At 40.0% G+C, this 20,849-nt stretch overlaps 1 protein-coding gene across 1 annotated transcript in view; it reads right to left on the reverse strand.

Moving 5' to 3' along the window:
- The window catches only part of LOC118806221 (fibrocystin-L-like), an 89,019-nt gene that overhangs the window by 24,840 nt on the left and 43,330 nt on the right, over positions 1 to 20,849 (reverse strand). Inside the window, exons 40-58 of the mRNA XM_036567692.1 lie at positions 19,810 to 20,058; positions 17,899 to 18,048; positions 17,487 to 17,661; positions 15,369 to 15,519; positions 15,032 to 15,188; positions 13,219 to 13,428; positions 12,470 to 12,599; positions 11,454 to 11,695; positions 11,126 to 11,262; positions 9,259 to 10,288; positions 7,910 to 8,101; positions 6,820 to 6,971; positions 4,986 to 5,145; positions 4,412 to 4,586; positions 3,096 to 3,184; positions 2,840 to 3,003; positions 1,749 to 1,878; positions 1,482 to 1,600; positions 102 to 231 (exon numbers count right to left, since the gene is read on the reverse strand). Of these exons, the coding sequence (XP_036423585.1) occupies positions 102 to 231; positions 1,482 to 1,600; positions 1,749 to 1,878; positions 2,840 to 3,003; positions 3,096 to 3,184; positions 4,412 to 4,586; positions 4,986 to 5,145; positions 6,820 to 6,971; positions 7,910 to 8,101; positions 9,259 to 10,288; positions 11,126 to 11,262; positions 11,454 to 11,695; positions 12,470 to 12,599; positions 13,219 to 13,428; positions 15,032 to 15,188; positions 15,369 to 15,519; positions 17,487 to 17,661; positions 17,899 to 18,048; positions 19,810 to 20,058 (3,942 nt within the window). The remainder of the gene's footprint in view (positions 1 to 101; positions 232 to 1,481; positions 1,601 to 1,748; positions 1,879 to 2,839; positions 3,004 to 3,095; positions 3,185 to 4,411; positions 4,587 to 4,985; positions 5,146 to 6,819; positions 6,972 to 7,909; positions 8,102 to 9,258; positions 10,289 to 11,125; positions 11,263 to 11,453; positions 11,696 to 12,469; positions 12,600 to 13,218; positions 13,429 to 15,031; positions 15,189 to 15,368; positions 15,520 to 17,486; positions 17,662 to 17,898; positions 18,049 to 19,809; positions 20,059 to 20,849) is intronic.

Raw genomic sequence — 20,849 nt, forward strand, 5'->3', positions numbered from 1 at the left:
TTTCTTATCTGTTTGTACCAAAGAATAAATAATAGAAAGATTAAGATTTTTACTACTAATATTTTTCAAACAATGCCTTGAACCCACACATGTGGACTCACCGATGTGTGTGTAATTGAGCGGCTGGGCCAGGGTCAGTGTGAGGCCGTTGTTCGTGACTGCAGTGATGGTGCGGGTCTCTGTCTGCGCCGGGTCATAACTTGTGGTGGACAACACGATTTCATCTCCAGCCTGGTTGAAGGAAGTGGAGTGGTCAGAAAATGGACAAACGCACTGCTAATGTTGAGAGAACGCTTGAAATCAGCTTTGATTAACTACGACTGCACGTCTCCGACTACTAAGTGCTCCCTTGTGACGTCCAGGGTTTAAAAGGTAGAGTGAGATGATGGAGCCGTCAACAAAGCAGAAAATGAAGCTTCAACTAAAAAAACAGAAATTGGGAAGCAGTAACACAGACCGTGAGCGCAACACTGCAGCCGCAGCACTCTGGTTTTTGTGCTGTGTGTTCTCACACATGTACATCTGATCCTGAGAGTTTAAAACTGAGTGCGTTTACATTCACTCAATAATCTGATCATAATCAGATTTCTGCAGTTATCTGATTATTCATATGGTCATGTAAACACCGTACTCTGATTTCTTAGACTGGACTAAGGTCTAGAAATACGATTGAGAAATCCGATAAAGAGGCTGGATTTTAGCTCACTCATCAGATTTGTCAGTGCATGTAAACTCTTACTCTGATTTCTTTCGGATTTCTCAGTCTGCGCATGTGTGAAAACAGACGGTGGTACCAGAAATAAGCGAGCAGCGTCGCTGCGAGATGCAGCAAAACACTTTTGGAGCGGCGCTGAAATCAAATACATGCTTAATGAAATGAAGGATTTAAATATTCTTCCTCTTCTAGACGATGTTTATTCATATTTTCAGGTAAAGTGACTCAAATGTTTAAAAAAAAGCCGGGGTAAGAAGTTTGAGTTTGACAGTATGTTTATGTTACGTCTTCTTCTGTGAGTTTATTGGCTGGTTGCAAAGCAAAAATTTGATTACTGTCTGACTCTTGTAGACCTGGAGTTTCCCCATTATCTGATTACTCAAGTGCATGTAACCATGTTGATCGGATTACTGACGAAATCTACATTTCTGCAGTTATCGGATTATTAAGCACATGTAAACACACTCAATGTTATTCTGTTAGTAAATATCATTTAAGCACATGCTTGGGGCTCTTGCCTCTGTCTAGCTGCTGTGTCTGCTGCTGTTGGAAGTGGAGGAAAATACACGCAAAACCAGCCACTACAAGTTTTCCATACTAAAGTAAACAGAACAGAATATGTACTCAGCCTCACTTTCCATTTGTCTCCCCATGTTCTCTCATGTAAAATAGCCAAAATCGTACGGAACCTGAAAACGTGTGACTTTACGCCTGTATTCTGCTCAGATGTTGAAATAAGTAAACTGAATCTATGGAGTGAACTCACCTGCCAGTCCACAGGCTCCTGCAGCGATATGGAGTTGGAGCCGGCCTGGGCAGTGCTGGCCAGTTTAGTGCGATACACATTGTGTGGCAATCCATAAAAGTCAAGAGTACCAAACACACCTGAAAGAGAACAGCATTCTCATCACATTAGCATCACATTAGAGTTTAATCATGTATAACTGGCTGCTAATAGAGCCTGTAAATGGTAATGAAATAAACAAAACACTCATTTCCATTACACTATCATTATGGTAATTTATGCTCTCACCCAGCACTTTAGATCCTTGGTTTGGTCCGTCAGGCAGAGGCCATTCAGGCGTGTAGTAGTTTCCTCTCAGAATGATCTGCAGGTCACCTCTGAACGGCTGGTCAGCCCATCCCGCGATCAGCCGTCCTCCCTATTGGAGCATGCGAATGCAACTATGTTTAACTGGTCATAATAGTAATCAAATAATCTTGTAATTATTTTGATGAATCAATAGAAAACAATAGAACCAATAGAAAACATTTACCATTAACTTCCATTCAAGGTTAAAAACGCTTCAATATTTTTTTCTTAAACGTGAGGTTTTGTTACGACAGTGACGCAAGGAGGACACACAAACACCTATGCAAAAGTTTGTGCACCCCGGTCAAATTCCACGTTGTTGATTTTCTAAGTTTAAACAAGTGAACACATCCGCTAGAGAGAACACACTTCTGCAAAATTAATGTTTATTTACTTAATTTAATTTAATTTGTATTTTACTCATTTTTATTGTATATTAAACTCAGATAATAAATAGAAATTGTGCACTAATTTGCAGAAAATGCCACATACCAGCTTGTTCCCTGTAGAAGATGTGTTCACTTATTTTTACTAAGAAAATCAACAAAACATGGACTTTAACTGGGGCACCTAAACGTTTGAAACAAAATGTATGCATCAGTTTTCTATAGTAAGAGAGAGCAGTAGGAAAAATAGCATCATGAAAACTGCTTACTAATCTTTAATATTCATTGAGGAGCTAATTTTTAATCAAGAGATACATTTTAATCAATGATGATTTAAAAATGGACTAATTGAGTTTACGTGAGGAATCGTCACTGCCTTAAACAGTATCATGCATATGGTAAACACAGTATATTTTTGTGCCTGTTTTTTTCAGTGTATCTTTTATCATGCCTGGAATTCCTTTGCAAATGTTTTGCTATTTGCTTTCTGAAATTTCTGAAAGATTTTACAAAGAAAACAACAACATAAATATTAAATGTTATGCATTTGAGGACAGATGTCCAGCTTCTGCAGTGACTATAAGGCTGTATATGCCAAATTCTGATTTGTGAGTAAGTCTTATGAATTCTTATGAGATGATGAACCTGTATAGAGATGTAAGTGGCGTTCAGGACAATGCTGCTGTACTGGGGAAGGCTGCGGGCAGTGCGACTGGACGTGCTGTTCATGGTGTCTGGAATCTCCAGGACTCCCACCACTGTGAGCTTGTTTAAGGGTGGGATTGCAGTGTCCAAAACCACCCACCTGCCTGTGGACACGAGAGCGAAGGTCTCACAACAAAACCTAGCAGTGTAGAAGGTTCTGACAGTTTGTCTTTGTTAGTGTTTTTTTAAAGAATACCTGCAGGAATGATGACGTTGGCGCCCTCTTGTGGTACAGTAAAGTTGTTGTCTATGGACGACTTCCAGAATGACTGATTGGACCAAGAACTACAAAGAGGAAGATACATTTCACACATTTTTACTTTACTTTTTCATTAGTTTTCTGGGTGTTTTGTAGTTGTTCAGCTTGTCTTTAACTAATTATCTATTCAACAAAACTTCTTTTTCCAAATTCAAAACCTAACATCATCCAAATATCTAAATCTAAGCCTGACCTTAACCTTGTCCTAATACTAACTCTAATGCTATTAGGGAAAGTCACATTGTGGCAGTACTTCAGTGCTCTGGTTAGAGCTGCATGATATGGACCAAATTCATAGTACATAATAACACACTGTGATTGCTTAGACACATATTTGCATATTGCACTTCTGTAACATCAGTACTGCGAATGCTGATGTCGCAATAACGACTAAGGAACAATGTGATAACACTTCATAATTAAAGGGAAAGTTTTGTGTAATCAAAGGGCTGAGATGTCAACTAAGTCATTTGGAGTGGTTTGATGTGAAGTGACTCTAGAAGTCAGAACTGTTCACAGTGGTGGTGATAGGAACCAGACGTCTGAAGAGTTTAATGCCTCTAAAATAGGCATGTCAAAGTGTGGGCCTTCTGGGCCAAAGTGCTGTGAAGATTAGCATTTACCCTCATCTAACACTCCGAATTCAGTTCATGAAGGTCTTGATAATTGGCTGATGAGCTGAATCAGGTGTGTTTAATGAGGCAGTGTGCTGAAGTCTGCAGTATTTTGGCCTGTGAGGACTGGAGCCTAAAAACTCTAAAAGCTCCCTCATAGCAAGTTATTACATAAAAATGATTATAAATAAACTGCCTGATGCTTTTAAAATGTTTGTGAGACAAGCTTTTGGTCTGAAGCATATGTCTTGAAATTCATTCATGGTGGAGACATCACAAACAAACTTTACATACATTTAAACTCAGACTCGTGTAGGTTCACTGGTGGTTTTGGATAGTAAATAAAATGGCTATATTTGTGTTGTAGTCATGGTGACGTCTGGTTCCTATCACCACCACTGTAGAGACATCTGACTCTCTACAATCAACCATTTCACACCAAACCACTCTGAATGACTCTGTTTAGATCTCAAACACTAAATTATGCAGAAATTTTGAAAAATTGGAGGAATTCCCCTTTCACCAGGCAGTTTGTCTGCAATGCAAGCACTGGGATGTGGTGCCTGCTAATGACTGGATATCTGAGCAGTAGACTGGGTAGCAGTGCATTATGTTCTTTACTGGGTTTTTGTGACATACATGAAGTCGGCAGGTCTGCGGCTGGGTGTGGGCGCCAGGGTGGCCGGCGGAGGCTGAGTGGGCGGGACACAGTTGGGGTAGAAGCAGTTATACACACTGAAGCCCACTGAAATATCTGCTGTTGATCTGTCAACACTGCGCCTCCTCCTACTGGCGCTACTCGTTCTGCCAGACACTGAGGAAAGAACATTACACAACATGAGAACAGTGGAACAGTGAAGAACAACCTGAAACCAGACAGGCAGAGACTAAGAGTCGACCTTTATCACGCAACAGATGCTCATCTGAAAAAAGGCCTTTATAAGTATAATATGCACACTTAAAAAAAGAGGGTTCTTCAAGGGTTCTTTACTAAAGAAAATGGTTCTATATAGAACCTTTTTGAAAAGGGTTCTATATAGCACCAAAAAAGGTAACAAGCTTGTATCGTAACAATTGCAGAACCCTTTTTGGGGCTATATAGAAGACTTTCCAAAACGCTTCTATATAAAACCATATACAGCACTTTTTATCTAGTTTCTTTTATGTGACGGCAACAATTTGTTATATTGAATGAAGAGATCAGCAGGTTTACCCATGTAGAAGAGGTTGTTGGAGGATTTGTTAAAGTACCAGTCTCCCTTTACGTTCGCAGCAGGGTTAAGCGGTACGGAGGAGCCATTCCTGTTGTCCACTATACGAAACCGGTCAGGACTCTGCGTCAGGTTGTGATTCACAATCACATAATCTTGAGGCTATTTGCGAAAAAAAGACCATATATTTTAATAAACTGAAATTACAACACTTTATTTAAGAATTATTTTTTGCTAAAATATTTGCTATTTGTTGTTTTTTTTTTCTGGTGTCATTGTGGGCTGGAGGTTAGAGAACCAGCCTAAAATATTGGGCTAGCATTTTGAGAGATGCTATTTTCTTTAGCAACCCCACCTGACTAATAAAGGTGTCACAGATGGAAAGTATAATGTCATACTCATTGAGTGTGTTTACATGCACTTACATCATACATACATCTAAACCGCTTATCCTTCTGGGTCGCGGTGGGGTGCTGGAGCCTATCCCAGCTGTCATTGGGCGGAAGGCAGGATACACCCTGGACAGGTTGCCAGTCCATCACAGGGCAGACAGACAGACATACACATTCACACACTCACTCACACCTAGGGGCAATTTTAGCATGTCCAATCAGCCTGACTGCATGTCTTTGAAATGTGGGAGGAAACCGGAGTACCCGGAGGAAACCCACGCAGACACGGGGAGAACAGGCAAACTCCACAGAGAAATGACCCTGGTCACCCGGCCGGGAATCAAACCCAGGCCATTCTTTCTGTGAGGCGACACTGCGCCACCGTGCCACCCTACATGCACTTAATAATCTGAAAATCAGATTTTGTCAGTAATCCGATCAACATGTTTACATGCACTTGAGTAATCAGATAATAGGGAAATTCCGGGACTACATGAATCAGACAGTAATCAGATTTCTGCTTTACAGCCAGCCAATAAACTCACAGAAGAAGACGTGACGAAATCGTAATAAAACTCAAACTTCATACTGCGGCTTTTTTTTTTAAACAGTGACCCACTTTATCTGAAAATACGAACAAACATCATCTAGAAGATGAAAAATATTTAAATCCTTCATTTTGTGTTTGGTTTCGGTGTCACTCCAAAAGTGTTTTGCTGAGCCTCGCGGCGACGCTGCTTGCTTATTTCTGGTACAGCGGTCTGATCTCACGCATGCGCAGACTGAGAAATCCGAAAGAAATCAGAGTAAGAGTTTACATACACTGAGAAATCTGATTACTGAGCTAAAATCCAGCCTCTTTATCGGATTTCTTAATTGGATTTCTAGATCGGAGTATGATGTTTACATGACCATTTAAATAATCTGATAACTGCAGAAATCTGATTATGATGGGATTATTGAATGCATGTAAACACACTCAATGTTATCTGTATATTTGTTTTGGAGAAGAAACATCCTACATGTTTCTTATATTGTTATTGTTTTCTGTATGCCATTGTGAGTTCAAGTCATATTTTCTTGTTATCAGACCTTTTTCCAAACTCTCTTCATCCCTTAAACAGGCTGTTTTTGTCACTGTGCATTTAAGACTGATATATGTAAATACGACAGAGCTGATTGGCTGCCCTGTATTGTGCTGCAGTCTAAAAGACTGAAAAATCCCTTAAAACTTCATTGTGAGCGTGTGTGGCTAAAAGGATGAATAGGTGGACTTTATACAACATTATAAAACCTATGTTGTGTTGTTTTATTTTAAAAAGTGAGGTAGATTTGTTATTCCATTGCCCTTTAAGTAATGTTTAGACCGTCACGTGAAACACATGTAGTTACCAAAATGGGATTCAGACTAGACTAGAGTAGGTGACCATTACTAGGACATTACCCTGAAGCCATAGAATATCGCGCTGTATGAGATGTTGCTGATTTGGGAGGCGCCACGGAAGTACCAGTTGTAGGTTTGGGCAGATGGTAGCAGCGCCATCCAACCAAACGGGTGGGTAATCAGTTTCTCCACAAACGGAACAACACTAGTGCCTAGAAGGATAGACAGAAATTGTTATGCTAACCAGTGGTTTTCATACAGTGTGATTTTTTTCATACAGTGTGACAAAAATAGGCTTGTAAAAAGACATATAATAAATGATTCATGTTTAGTCACTTTGCACTATACACCAATCAGGCATAACATTATGACCACCTCCTTGTTTCTATGCTCATTGTCCATTTCATCAGCTCCACTTTGTAGCTCTACAATTACAGACTGTAGTCCATCGGTTTCTCTGGTCTGGTCTGAGCGGATCAGACACAGCAGTGCTGCTGGAGTTTTTAAACACTGTGTCGACTGACTGTCCACTCTATTAGACACTCCTACCTTGTCAGTTCACCTTGTAGATGTAAAGTCAGAGACGATAGCTCATCTGCTGCTGCACAGTTCGTGTTGGTCATCCTCTAGTCCTTCGTCAGTGGTCACAGGACGCTGCCCACAGGACGCTGTTGGCTGGATATTTTTGGTTGGTGGACTATTCTCAGTCCAGCAGTGACACTGAGGTGTTTAAAAACTCCAGCAGCACTGCTGTGTCTGATCCACTCAGACCAGCGCAACACACACTAACACACCACCACCACGTCAGTGTTACTGCAGTGCTGAGAATGACCCACCACCCAAATAGGACCTGCTCTGTGAGGGTCCATGGGGGTCCTGACCACTGAAGAACAGGGTAAAAGGGGGCTAACAAAGTATCAGAGAAACAGATGGACTACAGTCTGTAACTGTAGAACTACAAAGTGCACCTATATAGTAAGTGGAGCTGATAAAATGGACAATGAGTGTAGAAACAAGGTCATAATGTTATGCCTGATCAGTGTATAATCAGATGAACTCTTCTTTTAAACTCTGCAAATACCATCCCGGTAATTTAGAGAATTTTAAACGCCTTATGGAAATAAAAGTCCATCTCCCTAAAATACTGTACCGAATGCGTTGGTGAGTATGACATCCTTGGATAAGAGGGAGGAGGGTGAGGGGTTGTTGAAGGCCAGACGGTTGAAGCTTATGGTGTCATCACACACTGACCCAGGGAAGCCCACGCTCCAGGAAGCATTGTCAGAACAGCGGGCTGGGTCCAGCAGGTTGCTCTTTGGCAGCACCTTATATCCAGGGTTACCTTTGAGGGCAGAGAATGATTTACTACTGTGCACACACTGACTGACTACAAGAGTCCAGCCGGACACAGTGGAAAACAAAGTAAAACGTAGAATGAGGAAACAAGGGGCTTCAATCAGTTACCATTTAGCCCATGCTACTCATCCAGGTTAATCTAGCTAGAGTTCTCAAACTGCCTCGCTAAAGTCAAAACTTCTTGTGTCTCTGAAGAACCACTGAGGTGGCAGCACAGTAAGTTACATCCAGATTTCTTGTCATTCATACCATCAACTATAATGCTGTGTTAAGTACTTAAGTACTATTGTACTTTTAATCTGGCCAGATTTGTCAAGTCGAGAATCTAGATACTTTTTTCTGGAATGGACTCAATTATTCCTATTACCTGGACTCAGAATCTGTGTCTACTTCAAAATTTCTAGACTAGAGGCATTTAATGGGTTAACAGCTTTAAAATAAAAACAATACATAAACCAATTTTGAGTTATCTGAACACAAATGCCTTAATCTGGTATAAGACTTTCTTCACTAGAATCTTCACGGCAAATTCTATTTAGTCTAGTATTAGGCTTAATCTAGGTGTATAAGAATTGGCCAAGATGTTTTATATTGAGTGTCTCATATTACAAAATACAGTGGGGTTCAAAAGTCTGAAAGCGCATGAAAACTCTGTTTCTATGTCATTCAAACCTGAAAAAAAACAGCAAAGTTTTAGAATCTTGAAAAATGTTAAACAAAGAAAAGTTATGACAAAGTGAAGAAGAGATATTTGAAATGTTGCACTATTTCTACATCACCATTCAAACTGAAGCAAATTTGTGACACTGACCATGCCAAGGCCTTCATACAAATGGGTTTAGGTTTATTTCTGCCTTATTCCTAACATGCTAGTGTTCTGACAGCTCTCAGGTGGATTTGAGAAGCTTTTGCATAAGCATTTGAAGTCCAGCACGTGAAAGCAAAAGGGGGACACACCACTTAATACTTAGAAATTCTGGAATTAATGAAAAGATTCTATTGTTCACTCGAATTGTAATGCTGACATCATTTGTAATGAAGAACTTTGTATTAATTAGAAAGAAAGGCAAAATTGAACGATTTCCACCAGTGCTTTCAGACTTTTAGACCCCACTGTATCTCCTGATCTGTAGTAATAAATACCTGTTAGAGATCCATCAGTATCTATGAGAACAATCTCATGTTCCCATCTGAAGGCGGCCTTGTTGGGTGTCTGGTAAAACTGGATTCCGCTGAATTTGGCGCTCCACCCTCCACAGAAGGAACTGGAGGTTCCTATTATCGTGGTCACCCCAATGGCAGCACAAGAAGGCCGGTCAAAGTTAATGAACTTGGTGTTAATGACGCTCATGCCATCGTCCAGTGGCAGGACGACTCCCCGGTTGGTGCAGTAGCTGCTGCCCAAGCCCAGCTCATCTACGTGTCCCACCAAGGTGCTGTTGACCAGCGCTGCGCCCCCGTTCAGCCCCCAGCTGCTCACATACTGCTCGATGATGCGCTTGGTCTCCACACCGGCCTTTTCGTTATTCACCATGAGGAACTCGCTGAACTGCACGGATCCCACGTTCACCCACTCGACACCCTTCTCGTTGTTCCAGGAGGTGAGTTTGCGGAACACAGCCGGCTGAGGAGTGGAGGAGCTGCAGGTGCCCTTCTGCATGGGGAAGAACTCCTGGAAGATCCACAGGCCGAACCAGCCCTGCGAGTGTGCTGTGTTGTTATAGAACTCTCCGAGAGGCACCCTCTTCTGGCAGATGTTGCTGTCGTAGGACGGGCCGTCTGGGTGGTCATGCATGCGGTACCAGAAACCAAAGTGGGTTCCTCCAGCAGCGGCGTTATGTCTAATGGTGTTGTTGGGGTTGGTGACCCAGTAGCCGGCCGGCGTCACATCATCATTCAGCAGGCTGGTGCTCTGCTTAACAAACACGGCCAGGTTGTACTGCAGGACGTTGCCCGTCTCGATACCGTCCTCGATGAAGAAGGCTCCTCCCATGATGTTGTAAATGACATTGCGCTCCACCAGCAGGCGGTGCGTGTTGTGGATGGTGACAGCTCGGTTGTAGGTCTGGTGGATGGCGCAGCCGCGAACGTATGACTGGAACTTAATGTCGCCCATCAAGTGCCAGTGGATCGGGTAGCGGCCCAGACGGAACGCCTGACCAGCATTGAAAATCTGACCAAACACAAAGTGGTGATACAGTCAAACTACACAGTGCATGTAACGTTTCATGAAGATTTACTTATTTAACCTCTTCAAGACCTGTGAATGGATCCAGACTTCCAAAACTATGTAGATTATTTTGCTGGATAATTACTAGACAATTCACAGTAGTAAATATCAAGATTGAAAGGAATAGTTTGATGAAAAATCAAATTTACACAATTTGTAGTCCAAAAATCTTTAGTTAAGGGCTGGAGCTACAAGGCTCATATTGCTAACAAACACGAAGTCAATAGTCACCCTAATCCTTTCTGCAAATATATCCCCAAAACTTCTTTAAATTCGCTCAAACTGCACCCAGGTCCTCATTAAGCTTGTAGATGTGGTTAAAGACACAGTATGAGTTCCTGGGAACTATAAAAATGAACTCGCTGTGTAACTGAACTCAGCAAACAGCAACTTTAAAGGCAACAGGGTACTGTGCTGGATTCTGACTATTTTTAAACATTTATCTTCAGGTTTAAAGTTCAAGATTAACTCCTTAAATGGCCAAAGTTTTACTGCACCACCTCAGTGAAGACCCAGATGCAGTTTGAGAGAGTTGAGAGAAGTTCAGGGATGAATTTACAGAGAACAATTTGGGTTTAGTGTTTGTTTACAACGTTAGCCTCATAGCTCCAGCGCTTACATAAAGAAGGTTGATCAACTACATCTGGGGTAAGTGGAACATTTCTCATCAAATCATTCCTTTCAGATTAATAACCAATCTGCAGTTTACGGGGTTAGGATGCCTTCACAGTCTCAAGAGGACCGTGTGTTTTGTGTCCCTCATTGTATGGTGATATGTACCTCAACATATTCGATTCTGCCAATGGCCAGATTTTCATTGGGTCTAGGCGCATGGAACATAATGCAGCCTCCAAACTGGTCACTTCCAACTTCTTCCCCAAATCTCCCTTGGAAACAAGTCTGGGTGGTGAACTCCCCTGAGGATAAGAATAATCACATAGAACCAGTCTTAGGTGTGGAACAGTAAGCAAACTGCATGGAAAACTGGATGAAACTGCTCTAAACTGGTGCACACGTTTCACTCTAAGCATACAAAGTCTAACCGGATACAATTTTGCACAGGTTTCTTCTGTTTCTTCTGCCCAAACTTATGGAAATCCATTCCTACCTGTATCAAACCCATCAGGGCAAGCCTGGATTTGATCACTCCACTCCTGGTTGATGGATCCACGGACGACGACGTTCCTGGTGAGCACACCCACCTCGGCCCTCGCCTCAAACACAGTCCCATCAGGCAGGGTGACGGACTCCCCCAGATGAGTGTAGTTGAGAGGCTGGGTCAGGGTCAGGGTTCTTCCGTCGGCTGACACGGCCGCAATTATTCTTACCTCGTTCTCAATCTGGCTGTGCCTGCAAAGTCACATTCACATACAAAATACAGGTACAGTCTGTGGCACAAGACAATATAGCAGTTCAAGATCCTTCTGTTCTGGTCTTATTAGACCTCAGTGCAGCTTTTGATCCTGCTGATCACAAGATTCTCATCCACCGTCATGAATTCTGGGGTGGCCTCTCAGTCACAGTTTTAGAACAGTTTATATAATATTTAGTTAATAGACAGATCATGGGTTCACTGGGAAATCAAAAAAATGTAACATTTCTTGTGGAGTCCCACAAGGTTCACTTTTAGGGCCATTGCTTTTCTTTTCGTATATGTTACCCCTAGGTGATGATGTCATTAAGAAACATAATATCAATTTTCAAAGCCATGCTGATAATATGCAATTAAATATTTCCATTCCTTCAGATAACCAAGAGTCTGTTGACAGGCTGATCAGTAGTGTGTCAGATATTTCTCAGTGAATGTCGCAAAATGTTCTACATCTAAATCGCAGAAAAACTGAAATACTGATACTTGGCACTAAAACTCAGAGATAGCTGCTTTATGACAAGCTCTGTGCTTTAGCCTCATATACCAAACCTGAAGTAGGAAACCTGGGTGTGAACTTGTGAGACTCTGAGCAATGTTTTATTCCACATGTAAACACAGTCAATCAATGCATCCTTAATTAGCAGTCAAAAGAATTTGCCCAAATTTCCCCAATATCTGTAAAGTCTACTGATCCTCTCCTATAGCGAAAGAAAGAAAATCCATGTTTAGTCCTGGTGATGAGGATTGCGTACCTGTGCCCTGTGGAGGCAATGACAATTTCATCTCCGACTCTCCAGGTCACAGCGTCCATCAGGGTCAGAATGTTGGAGCTGCTGTTGGCGGTTTGCGCAAGGCGGGTCCAGGGGATAGGGATCGGAATACCTACAGAAGCAGGTTTAGAACAGGTGAAGGTCTGAGACTTTCCTTAGATGCAAACCTGAAAAGTTTATGGATTTCACAGGAATAATTTCCTAATTCATTAGTGTGTGTTACAAATGCGATTCATATGTAAAAGATGAGTACAAAGATCATTAATCTTAGCTCTAAGCACTGCACAGTTCAGTGTTTTCACTGCACTACAACACCTGATTCAGCTTATGAAGGGCTTGATAAGTCTATCTTAAGCTGAGTAAATGGCATAGAAAATGATGATCCATTTTTTTTGTTGATTTTTTTTTTAATATCTTTGTCATTTTATTATACAGACGTACACAAAGTATTTGATCTTATATATATATATATATATATATATATATATATATATATATATATATATATATATAGACATGCTTCTGCGTATGTTTCATTTTCTTTAAAAGCAGTTTGAGCTTGATTTTTATTGTATGAAAGGTGGTATATAAATCATAAGATGATTTAAATGTTTTAAATCTCATGTCCGTAAACTGATGCACTTCTCACACAGCTTTCCTGCATTGTCATTTCAATGAGAGCGAGCTTCAAGCCCTGCCTAATGTAAAATGTGGAGGTTTGATTGACATACCGTGCAGGTCCAGCACTCCCTCCCTGATGCCCAGGGTTTTGGCCCCATAGACGGGGATTTCCGGAGAGCGCAGGTGGCCGTGCAGCGTGATGATGGCCTTGTGCTGGAAGGGTTGGTCCTCTGTTCCAATTTGAAGAGCTCCGCCGTCTGTGATTAGGATGTTCTCCGCCTGCAGCTCGATATCCGCCTCATCGAAGATCAGCTTTCCACCTGAGAGTAGAAAGACACAGTAATTAAACAAAATCAGAAGAGGATATGGCGCAGTGGATCAATGTGCTAGAAGAAAGATTCTATTTTAAGGCCCCTTTAGGTAAATCAGACCTATGCTAGTGTTGTTTTCTATTTGTTTACACTGTGTACATTGTGTACATTTGGTTGGTCCTAAATTGTTCTTGTATCTTTTTTATCCATTTATGATATTTGTTTGTTTTTAAATACGAAAACCAGTCATAATTCATTTTTCTACGATCATTTCCAACCTCTCTTGATCCCTCAGAACTGAACGCAGTGTTTTCGTTACCTTGCCTTTAAAACTGATACATGCAAATGAGCTCTGTTCTGATTGGCTGCCCTATATTGTGCCTCATTCAAAAAAGCAGTCTGGGCTAAAACACAACTTGTAACTTTGGTGTGTGTGAGCAGGGCTGAAATGCTGTAGTCTCAGTAAGTGGATATATGCAAACATGCTGGTTTTTGTGATGTCACCAGAACAACAAATTCAAAACGAGTTGGATTGGAGACGGTATGGACTGGGGAGTGTAAAGAGTACTGAAAATTCCTACTCAAGTACAAGTACTGTTACTGTAGTGATACTTTTACTTGTACTTGAGTAAATTATTAGTAAATAAAATTACTCAAGAGTAAATGAGTAGTTCATTAAAAAAGACTTAAGTACTGAGTTACTTTTTTGTATTTCCGCTGTCACAACCTGAACACATTTCTGAGCTGACTCAGCTACATCATTGGAACAGAAAAACACTAAAGCTGAAGTTCTGAGAGCTGAGACTGATCACAGTCTGCTCTGCTAGAGCACATCTACACACCTCTCTGTGAACTTTGTAAGAAACAAGGTTTACATTAAAAAAAGAGAGAGAGAGACCGAGACAGAGAGAGAGAGGAAGAGGAAGAGAGAGAGAGCGAGACAGACAGAGGGTGGGGAGCTGGGGAGGTATCAGATCAGGCCAGTCAACAACAGCGCGACAGAATCACTGTGCAGAGTTTACGAAGAACCTGTATTAGACTAGATTTCTATCTCAGTTGTTCACGACCGTTTATCTCCAAAACAGCAGCTAAACTAGGCTGTATAAACGGTAAACTGTAGTCCGTGGGCGACACCTGTTAGCTAAAGCAGCTAGCAGCTATCAGCTAGCTCGGCTAACGCTGCCTCAGGCTGGAGTCGAGTTGTGCGAGCAGGTTTCGTGTTTGGCCGCTGATAATAACGCTGTTTTCTTTAGTTGATGTTAAATGAATACAGAAGACCGTTTGGATGGTCTGTTCCTCGTGTGTGCTGGTTCAGTCCACTAAACTGGACATCTCTGTAGTGTTTTTCCTGCCGGAGCTGCTGTTTTTTGATTGGTGAATCTTTTAAATATAACCGTGCGTCGTTCGTATTGGTTTCTGAGCTGATATGCTCACAATTTATTTTTACTCCGTAACATTATGAAAATTAATATAGCGAAGTAGAAGTATTTAATTAAAAATTAACTCAAGTAAAAGTACTATAATTGAATTCTACTCCAAAAAGTACCGTTACAGGGAAAACTGTACTCAGTTTCAGTAATGAGAGTAAATGTAATCCCGAGCTTTTGCATACCTTGAATGAGAAGCATCTTGAGCACAGGTGTGCTGACGTCCAAAAGGATAGTCTGCCCTTTAGTGATGACTGTGAATGTGCCCTCCTCAGGGGGGGATTCACCGCCCCACGTGTAGCGAGATGACCACACATCAATGTAGAAGAAGTCGGCACGATCCTGAAACAAAATAGCAGACACTACGATTCCAGATAATATTTACACACCAGAAGAACTGTGTAATCTGAAAATCATAAGCAGGATGTACACAGGTTAATATCTGCTGCTCTCTGTGTGGTGGGTTCAGTGTAATAGTATTAAATGGAAAGTGCTGCGTTGTTAGAAGAGGTTTAAGTTTACCATCTGGGCGATTCCTCTGTCTCCAACCAGCACTCGGACCTTGGTCAGCTGGGACTTGGGCTGGGCGTTGGTCACACAGATCACCTGTGTTTCGTTGACTGACTGGACGTCGCAGACTGACCCTGCGATCGTCACTGAAATATTCCCTCCACTGTTTGTAACACATGGCAGAGAACAGAGGTGATAACATGGATGTGTAACTTCTAACACAGCTCTTCATATGGACAGTGAATCATGTGATCTTATTAACCTACACTACAGGCCCAAAGCTTGGAAGCAACACTATCTTCACAAAATTAAATGTGATCTTAATCCTACATTTGTTAACAGGCCGTAATATGTTTCTGAAGCATTATTCATAGTTTAATACAGGATTAGTTTTACACGAGGTGTTTCACCTGTGTGTGGTTTTGCTTCTGGCTATTTATGTGAACCTCTCTTGCAGTGAAGAGAGAGAGCCTAGCAGAGCGTGAGAGTGAGACGGAGAATCACCGCAGAGCAGCAGAAGCAGTAACTAGAAGAAGCTGGTTCACAGCAAGCCTTTGGTCTTTGTCTTATCTTTCTGTTTATGTTGATCTCCGCTGAAAAGCCACAACCCCTTCGAGAAGAAACTTCATTAAAGCAACTGCTCTGCTGCTACTTTCTGCTCCCGTGTCTTTCCTCTCCCATATCACACTCAGGGAACGTTACAGACAATATATTTACAGAAATGGTAATTTACACGTAATTGATATAATCTGGGGTTATTTCTACTGCTCATTGTACAGCTCAGGATTAATATAATAAGGGTTGTTTCTATTATTTATTTCTAAGCACTGGATTACTGTATCCTGGGTTTATTTATTTCCTGTTTTGCTGATTTTTATAGCATGGGATTTATATAATAAATATATAGATACTGCAGCATCCAGGCTAGAACAACCCAGCTAATGAACAGTTTCCACCCACAGGCTGTCAGGCTTCTGAACCAGCTGTGAAGCTGTGAGTCTTTCCCCAATACCATTTCACTCAGTCACTTTGTTAGTGCCATTTGTTATCGTGTGGTTGGTGTGGTGCAGTGGGTAACACCTCTGCCTTCTACGCTGTAGACTGGAGTTCAATTCCCACCTGGGTAAATACCCAACACTATACCAATAAAAGTCCTTGGGCAAGATTCCTAACAAGACCTTCACCTACCTGTGTAAAATGATCAGATTGTAAGTCGCTCTGGATAAGAGCATCTGCCAAATGCCATAAATGTAATTTATATACCATATTAGTGCTACGGACATATATATATATATATATATATATATATATATATATATATATATATATATATACTCTGCTGTAGAGTGATTAACTATGTCTTGACATGTTGTGCAAATGACAAATAAACTTGAAACTTCATGTTTATATATATATATAATATATATATATATCCACTCGTATCTCCATTTTTGACGTTTTTCAGTTTTTGACATACTTTGAAAGTGCCTGTTTGTCCTTTACACTGTGTGTAAATGTCATGATGATTGGACCAAAAGAAACGGCCCAAAATGACTTGGAAAAAATTCTGGTTCCACTGGCTTACATTAAAACTAAAGTAGGTTTTTTCCTTCTCTTGTAAAGCTATTATTTTGGAGATACAAGGGTTTCTTCTGACAACAGCTATATACATATATATATATATATATATATATATATATATATATATATATATATATATAACAAATGCATCAAACTGTTTTCAACAAAGAGTGTTAAAAAGACTTTTTCCAGAGTACAGCACTCCAACACTAATGGAATAAATTACCTAGGCTAATAAGCATGTTCTGATGGCCGTTGGCAAATTGACTAAACTGTAAAATGTTTCTTAATGTGTTAATGTGTAAATCTAAAAATATGACTGTTTCTGTATTTTGGGCCTGTAGTATGTGTTAGTGTAATTATTACAAATTAAAAAAAAGTTAAAATATGCCAGTGTTGCACTAAAGTCTAAAAGAACAGTGTTTTTAATCTCTCACACCTACAGATGTTGCTTTAATTATCAACACCATAAACAACCAGGTTAGATTCATTTGCAAAATGCCATGAAGACATTTTTCCTTTTCTCCTCCAGCAGTAGTAATTTCAGACCTGAAACCAGAGCCGGTGATGGTGAGCACGGTGCCTCCGGCTGTTCCTCCCCTGCCCGGCGACACATTCGTGATGATGGGAGTCAGGCTGGATTTGTATGTGTAGCCGTTCGTAATGTTAGCAGACCCGTAACTATTCAGTACCATCACCATGCAGGCCTGCTCCGCTTGAGTTCCTGCCACAGAGGACATCACAGGGCTTAAGACTCACGCATGCATGTAAACAGCCTTTATCTCAAAGCTATTCATCTGTGACCTCTTTGAGAAACACCTTCCATGCCTCATCAAATGACTTGAGACACTGAACACATTCCTGGCATGTTTCACTGTCATTAAAGATCTTTCCGATAGTTAAAATAAGACTGATGATGAACCTGCAGGAAAACATGACAGATACTGATCTTGATACATACCATTGTTGGGTGGAACCTCACAGTACAGAGCGGTAGAGCTGGATACGTTTCTCCTGACGCTGCATTCTTTATTGCAGATTAGAACTTTTGAGGAGTTTGGATCAAACCCGGTGCCTTGGACTGCCACCACCGCACCTCCGGCGTAGCTCCCTACAGCAAAGAGACGTTCTCTGTTAGTGCACAGTACTAGAGATCCACTGCACTGTAGCAAGTGAAACCATTTTAAATAAAGTCAATGCATCTGATGCTTCTTCTGATGAGATTATTGCAATAATATAATATTGACTAATTTTATTTTTTACTGGTTTTAAGTAATGTTGTCTAGCAAAATTGTTTTATTCTATTGACAGATAATCTTTCTTTCTGTAAGTATCACAAATGTATGTAAAAGTTTGAAGTTTCAAAAGTTTCACCCCGGTCAATTTGCACGTTTTGTTGATTTTGAAGTGAAAATAACTTCAAATAAGGCATATTTTTTCCCAAATTTCAATGCATAATTTCAGTTTATTTGAGTTTAACACATTGGAAAAAATTAAAACTTAAAATAATGTACAATTACTTTTATACAAGCCACATAATATGTTAAACTCAGCAAATAAACAGCTACTGTTCATTAAAATTTGCTCTCTGTAGAGGATGCCAACAAAACATTTCTTAAAACAAGCAAAATCTGCCAGTGGAATGAGACAATTTCCTAAAATGAGAAAATAAACGTCTAGTAACAAGTTAAATATTCTTATAATATTATTACAACAGTCTCACAAGGAGAATTATTAGATGTATTGATTACAAGTGAATGGAAGAACTATAATGCATAGATGTATGTGCATACATTTTACATTTAACACAGACATGACGTAGCTAAATTATATTAAAGTAAACATTTGTCATTATATGAACAGTTGTATGCAAACATTTTGGGACTCAAATTCCATGTTTTGTTGATTTTTCTAAGTGAAAACATATTTTCACTTCTTTTTCTTCTTCTTCCTCTTATTATTATTATTATTATTATTATTATTATTATTATTATTATTATTTTATTAATAATATTTTAAATACACATTTTAGTGCAAGTTTAACACACTGGACATTTTTCATATATAAAAGTTGGCGTGTTCTAATTTTTTTCAACTATGTTAAATTCAGTAAACTGTGCATTCCCTGTACAGTTAACCTATTTTTTACTTAGAAAATCATTGAAACCAGGAGTGATCAAACATTTGCATTAGACTGTAAATAAAACAAAATAAAATATAGATATAGAATATAAATATATACTATATTGTGGCATCAGTGATGAAGAAGAACCAGAAGATGCCATTATCTCAGCTCAAGGAGATGCTTTTTTATTGATCAAAGCAGCAAAGGCCGCTGGAAAACAGCTGAAATAATAGGGATGGTCACTTCTAGCCATACAGATTCTCTCCATGGTGGACATTCACCCACAATAACTAACCCACAGCCCCACACGGTAAAACACAGTCAACACACACATCTTAAACCAACAAACAACAACATTAACAACAGCAAGAACAAATGTCTATTAAAGGAGGGAGGATGGCGGGCATGGCACAACGTACCCCACCACCAGGGCCCCTTATGAAACACAGAGCCAGTGGCTGACACCTCAATATATTATGAATGTAACATGAATATAATTGAGGACAGAGGTGTTGACCACTATGCTATCCATTCGGTAAGTTGAAAAGAATGGAAATGCCCAGCACTAGTGTCTACACTCTAGGGTGCTGAATTATCAGTTTTTAATCGTGGGCTGTAATTCCAACATTAGGCCAATAAAACTACATTATCTGGTTTATCAGTCAGTAAAATATCAGCTGCCAATACATCGCACACCCCAAGCTCCATAAGGGCTAGCCACAGGCAGTTCTGAGAGCCTTTGATTACCTTCGTTAGGTGAGACCTGGTTCAGGCGCAGCTCGTAGGAGAAGCTGGACTGGCTCTGAGCGCGACCTTTGACCTGGTGGGACAGTGTCACTGGGAAAGTTCCACCTGCATGTTCACCCACAGTGCACTGCACTGCCGTGTCCGTGATGGAGGACACAGTACACGGCACGCTGTCAATGCTTACTGAAACCAGACCAGCGTCTGAGCCAAACCCAGAGCCTGAGATGGTGATCGGTGTTCCACTGGGGCCTGTAGAGCATCAGCATGAGCAGACAGTCAGTTACAGTCAGTCAATTTAGACAGAAAGGTATGAAAATGTACAAATATTTAGTTTTAATAATATGACACCAATTTAGTTTTAATAATATGACACCAATTTAGTTGCAGTTGTATGCAAAATAATTCTAATATGATGCTGCTACTCTACAGCATCATAGGTTTAAATAATTATCAAAATAATTATTTAAATATAATATAAATATAATAATTAGAATTCCATTCTTAAGTAATATCTACACTCTTAAAAAGAGTTTTTTTCATGTTCTTCAAGGGTTCTTTAGTAAAGGAAATGGTTCTATTTGGAACCATGAACACTTCATGAAACATTTGCATGATTAAAGTGTCCTTCAGATTGATGGCGAATATGATGAAGAACCCTTTTTGAAGTATTTTCTGTACTTAATAATCAATTTTCTGTACTTAATAATCCTTGAACAACCATATTTTGAGTGTAGAATTAATTTCTAATAATATCAATATGAAACATTGAGATCTAATAAAATTATTTTTTAGGATTATTAAGTTCGAACAAAATTAAAATCCAGAATGAAGTTCTATACAATTATTTTTTGCAATTAAGTCTTAAGAAAATTAATATCTAGAATGAAGTTTTAATAACACTAACATCCAGAATGAAGTTCTGGCAATTGTTATAAATGGATAATCATAATACATTATTTGTCATTTAATAACTTCTGGTTCTGGTTACTTCCCAAAAACTTACTGAAGAAAACATCTGAAAATACTGGTGTCTAGTTTAC

The sequence above is a fragment of the Colossoma macropomum genome, unplaced genomic scaffold (genome assembly GCF_904425465.1).
Source record: "Colossoma macropomum unplaced genomic scaffold, Colossoma_macropomum, whole genome shotgun sequence".
In the NCBI taxonomy this organism is placed as follows: Eukaryota; Metazoa; Chordata; class Actinopteri; order Characiformes; family Serrasalmidae; genus Colossoma; species Colossoma macropomum.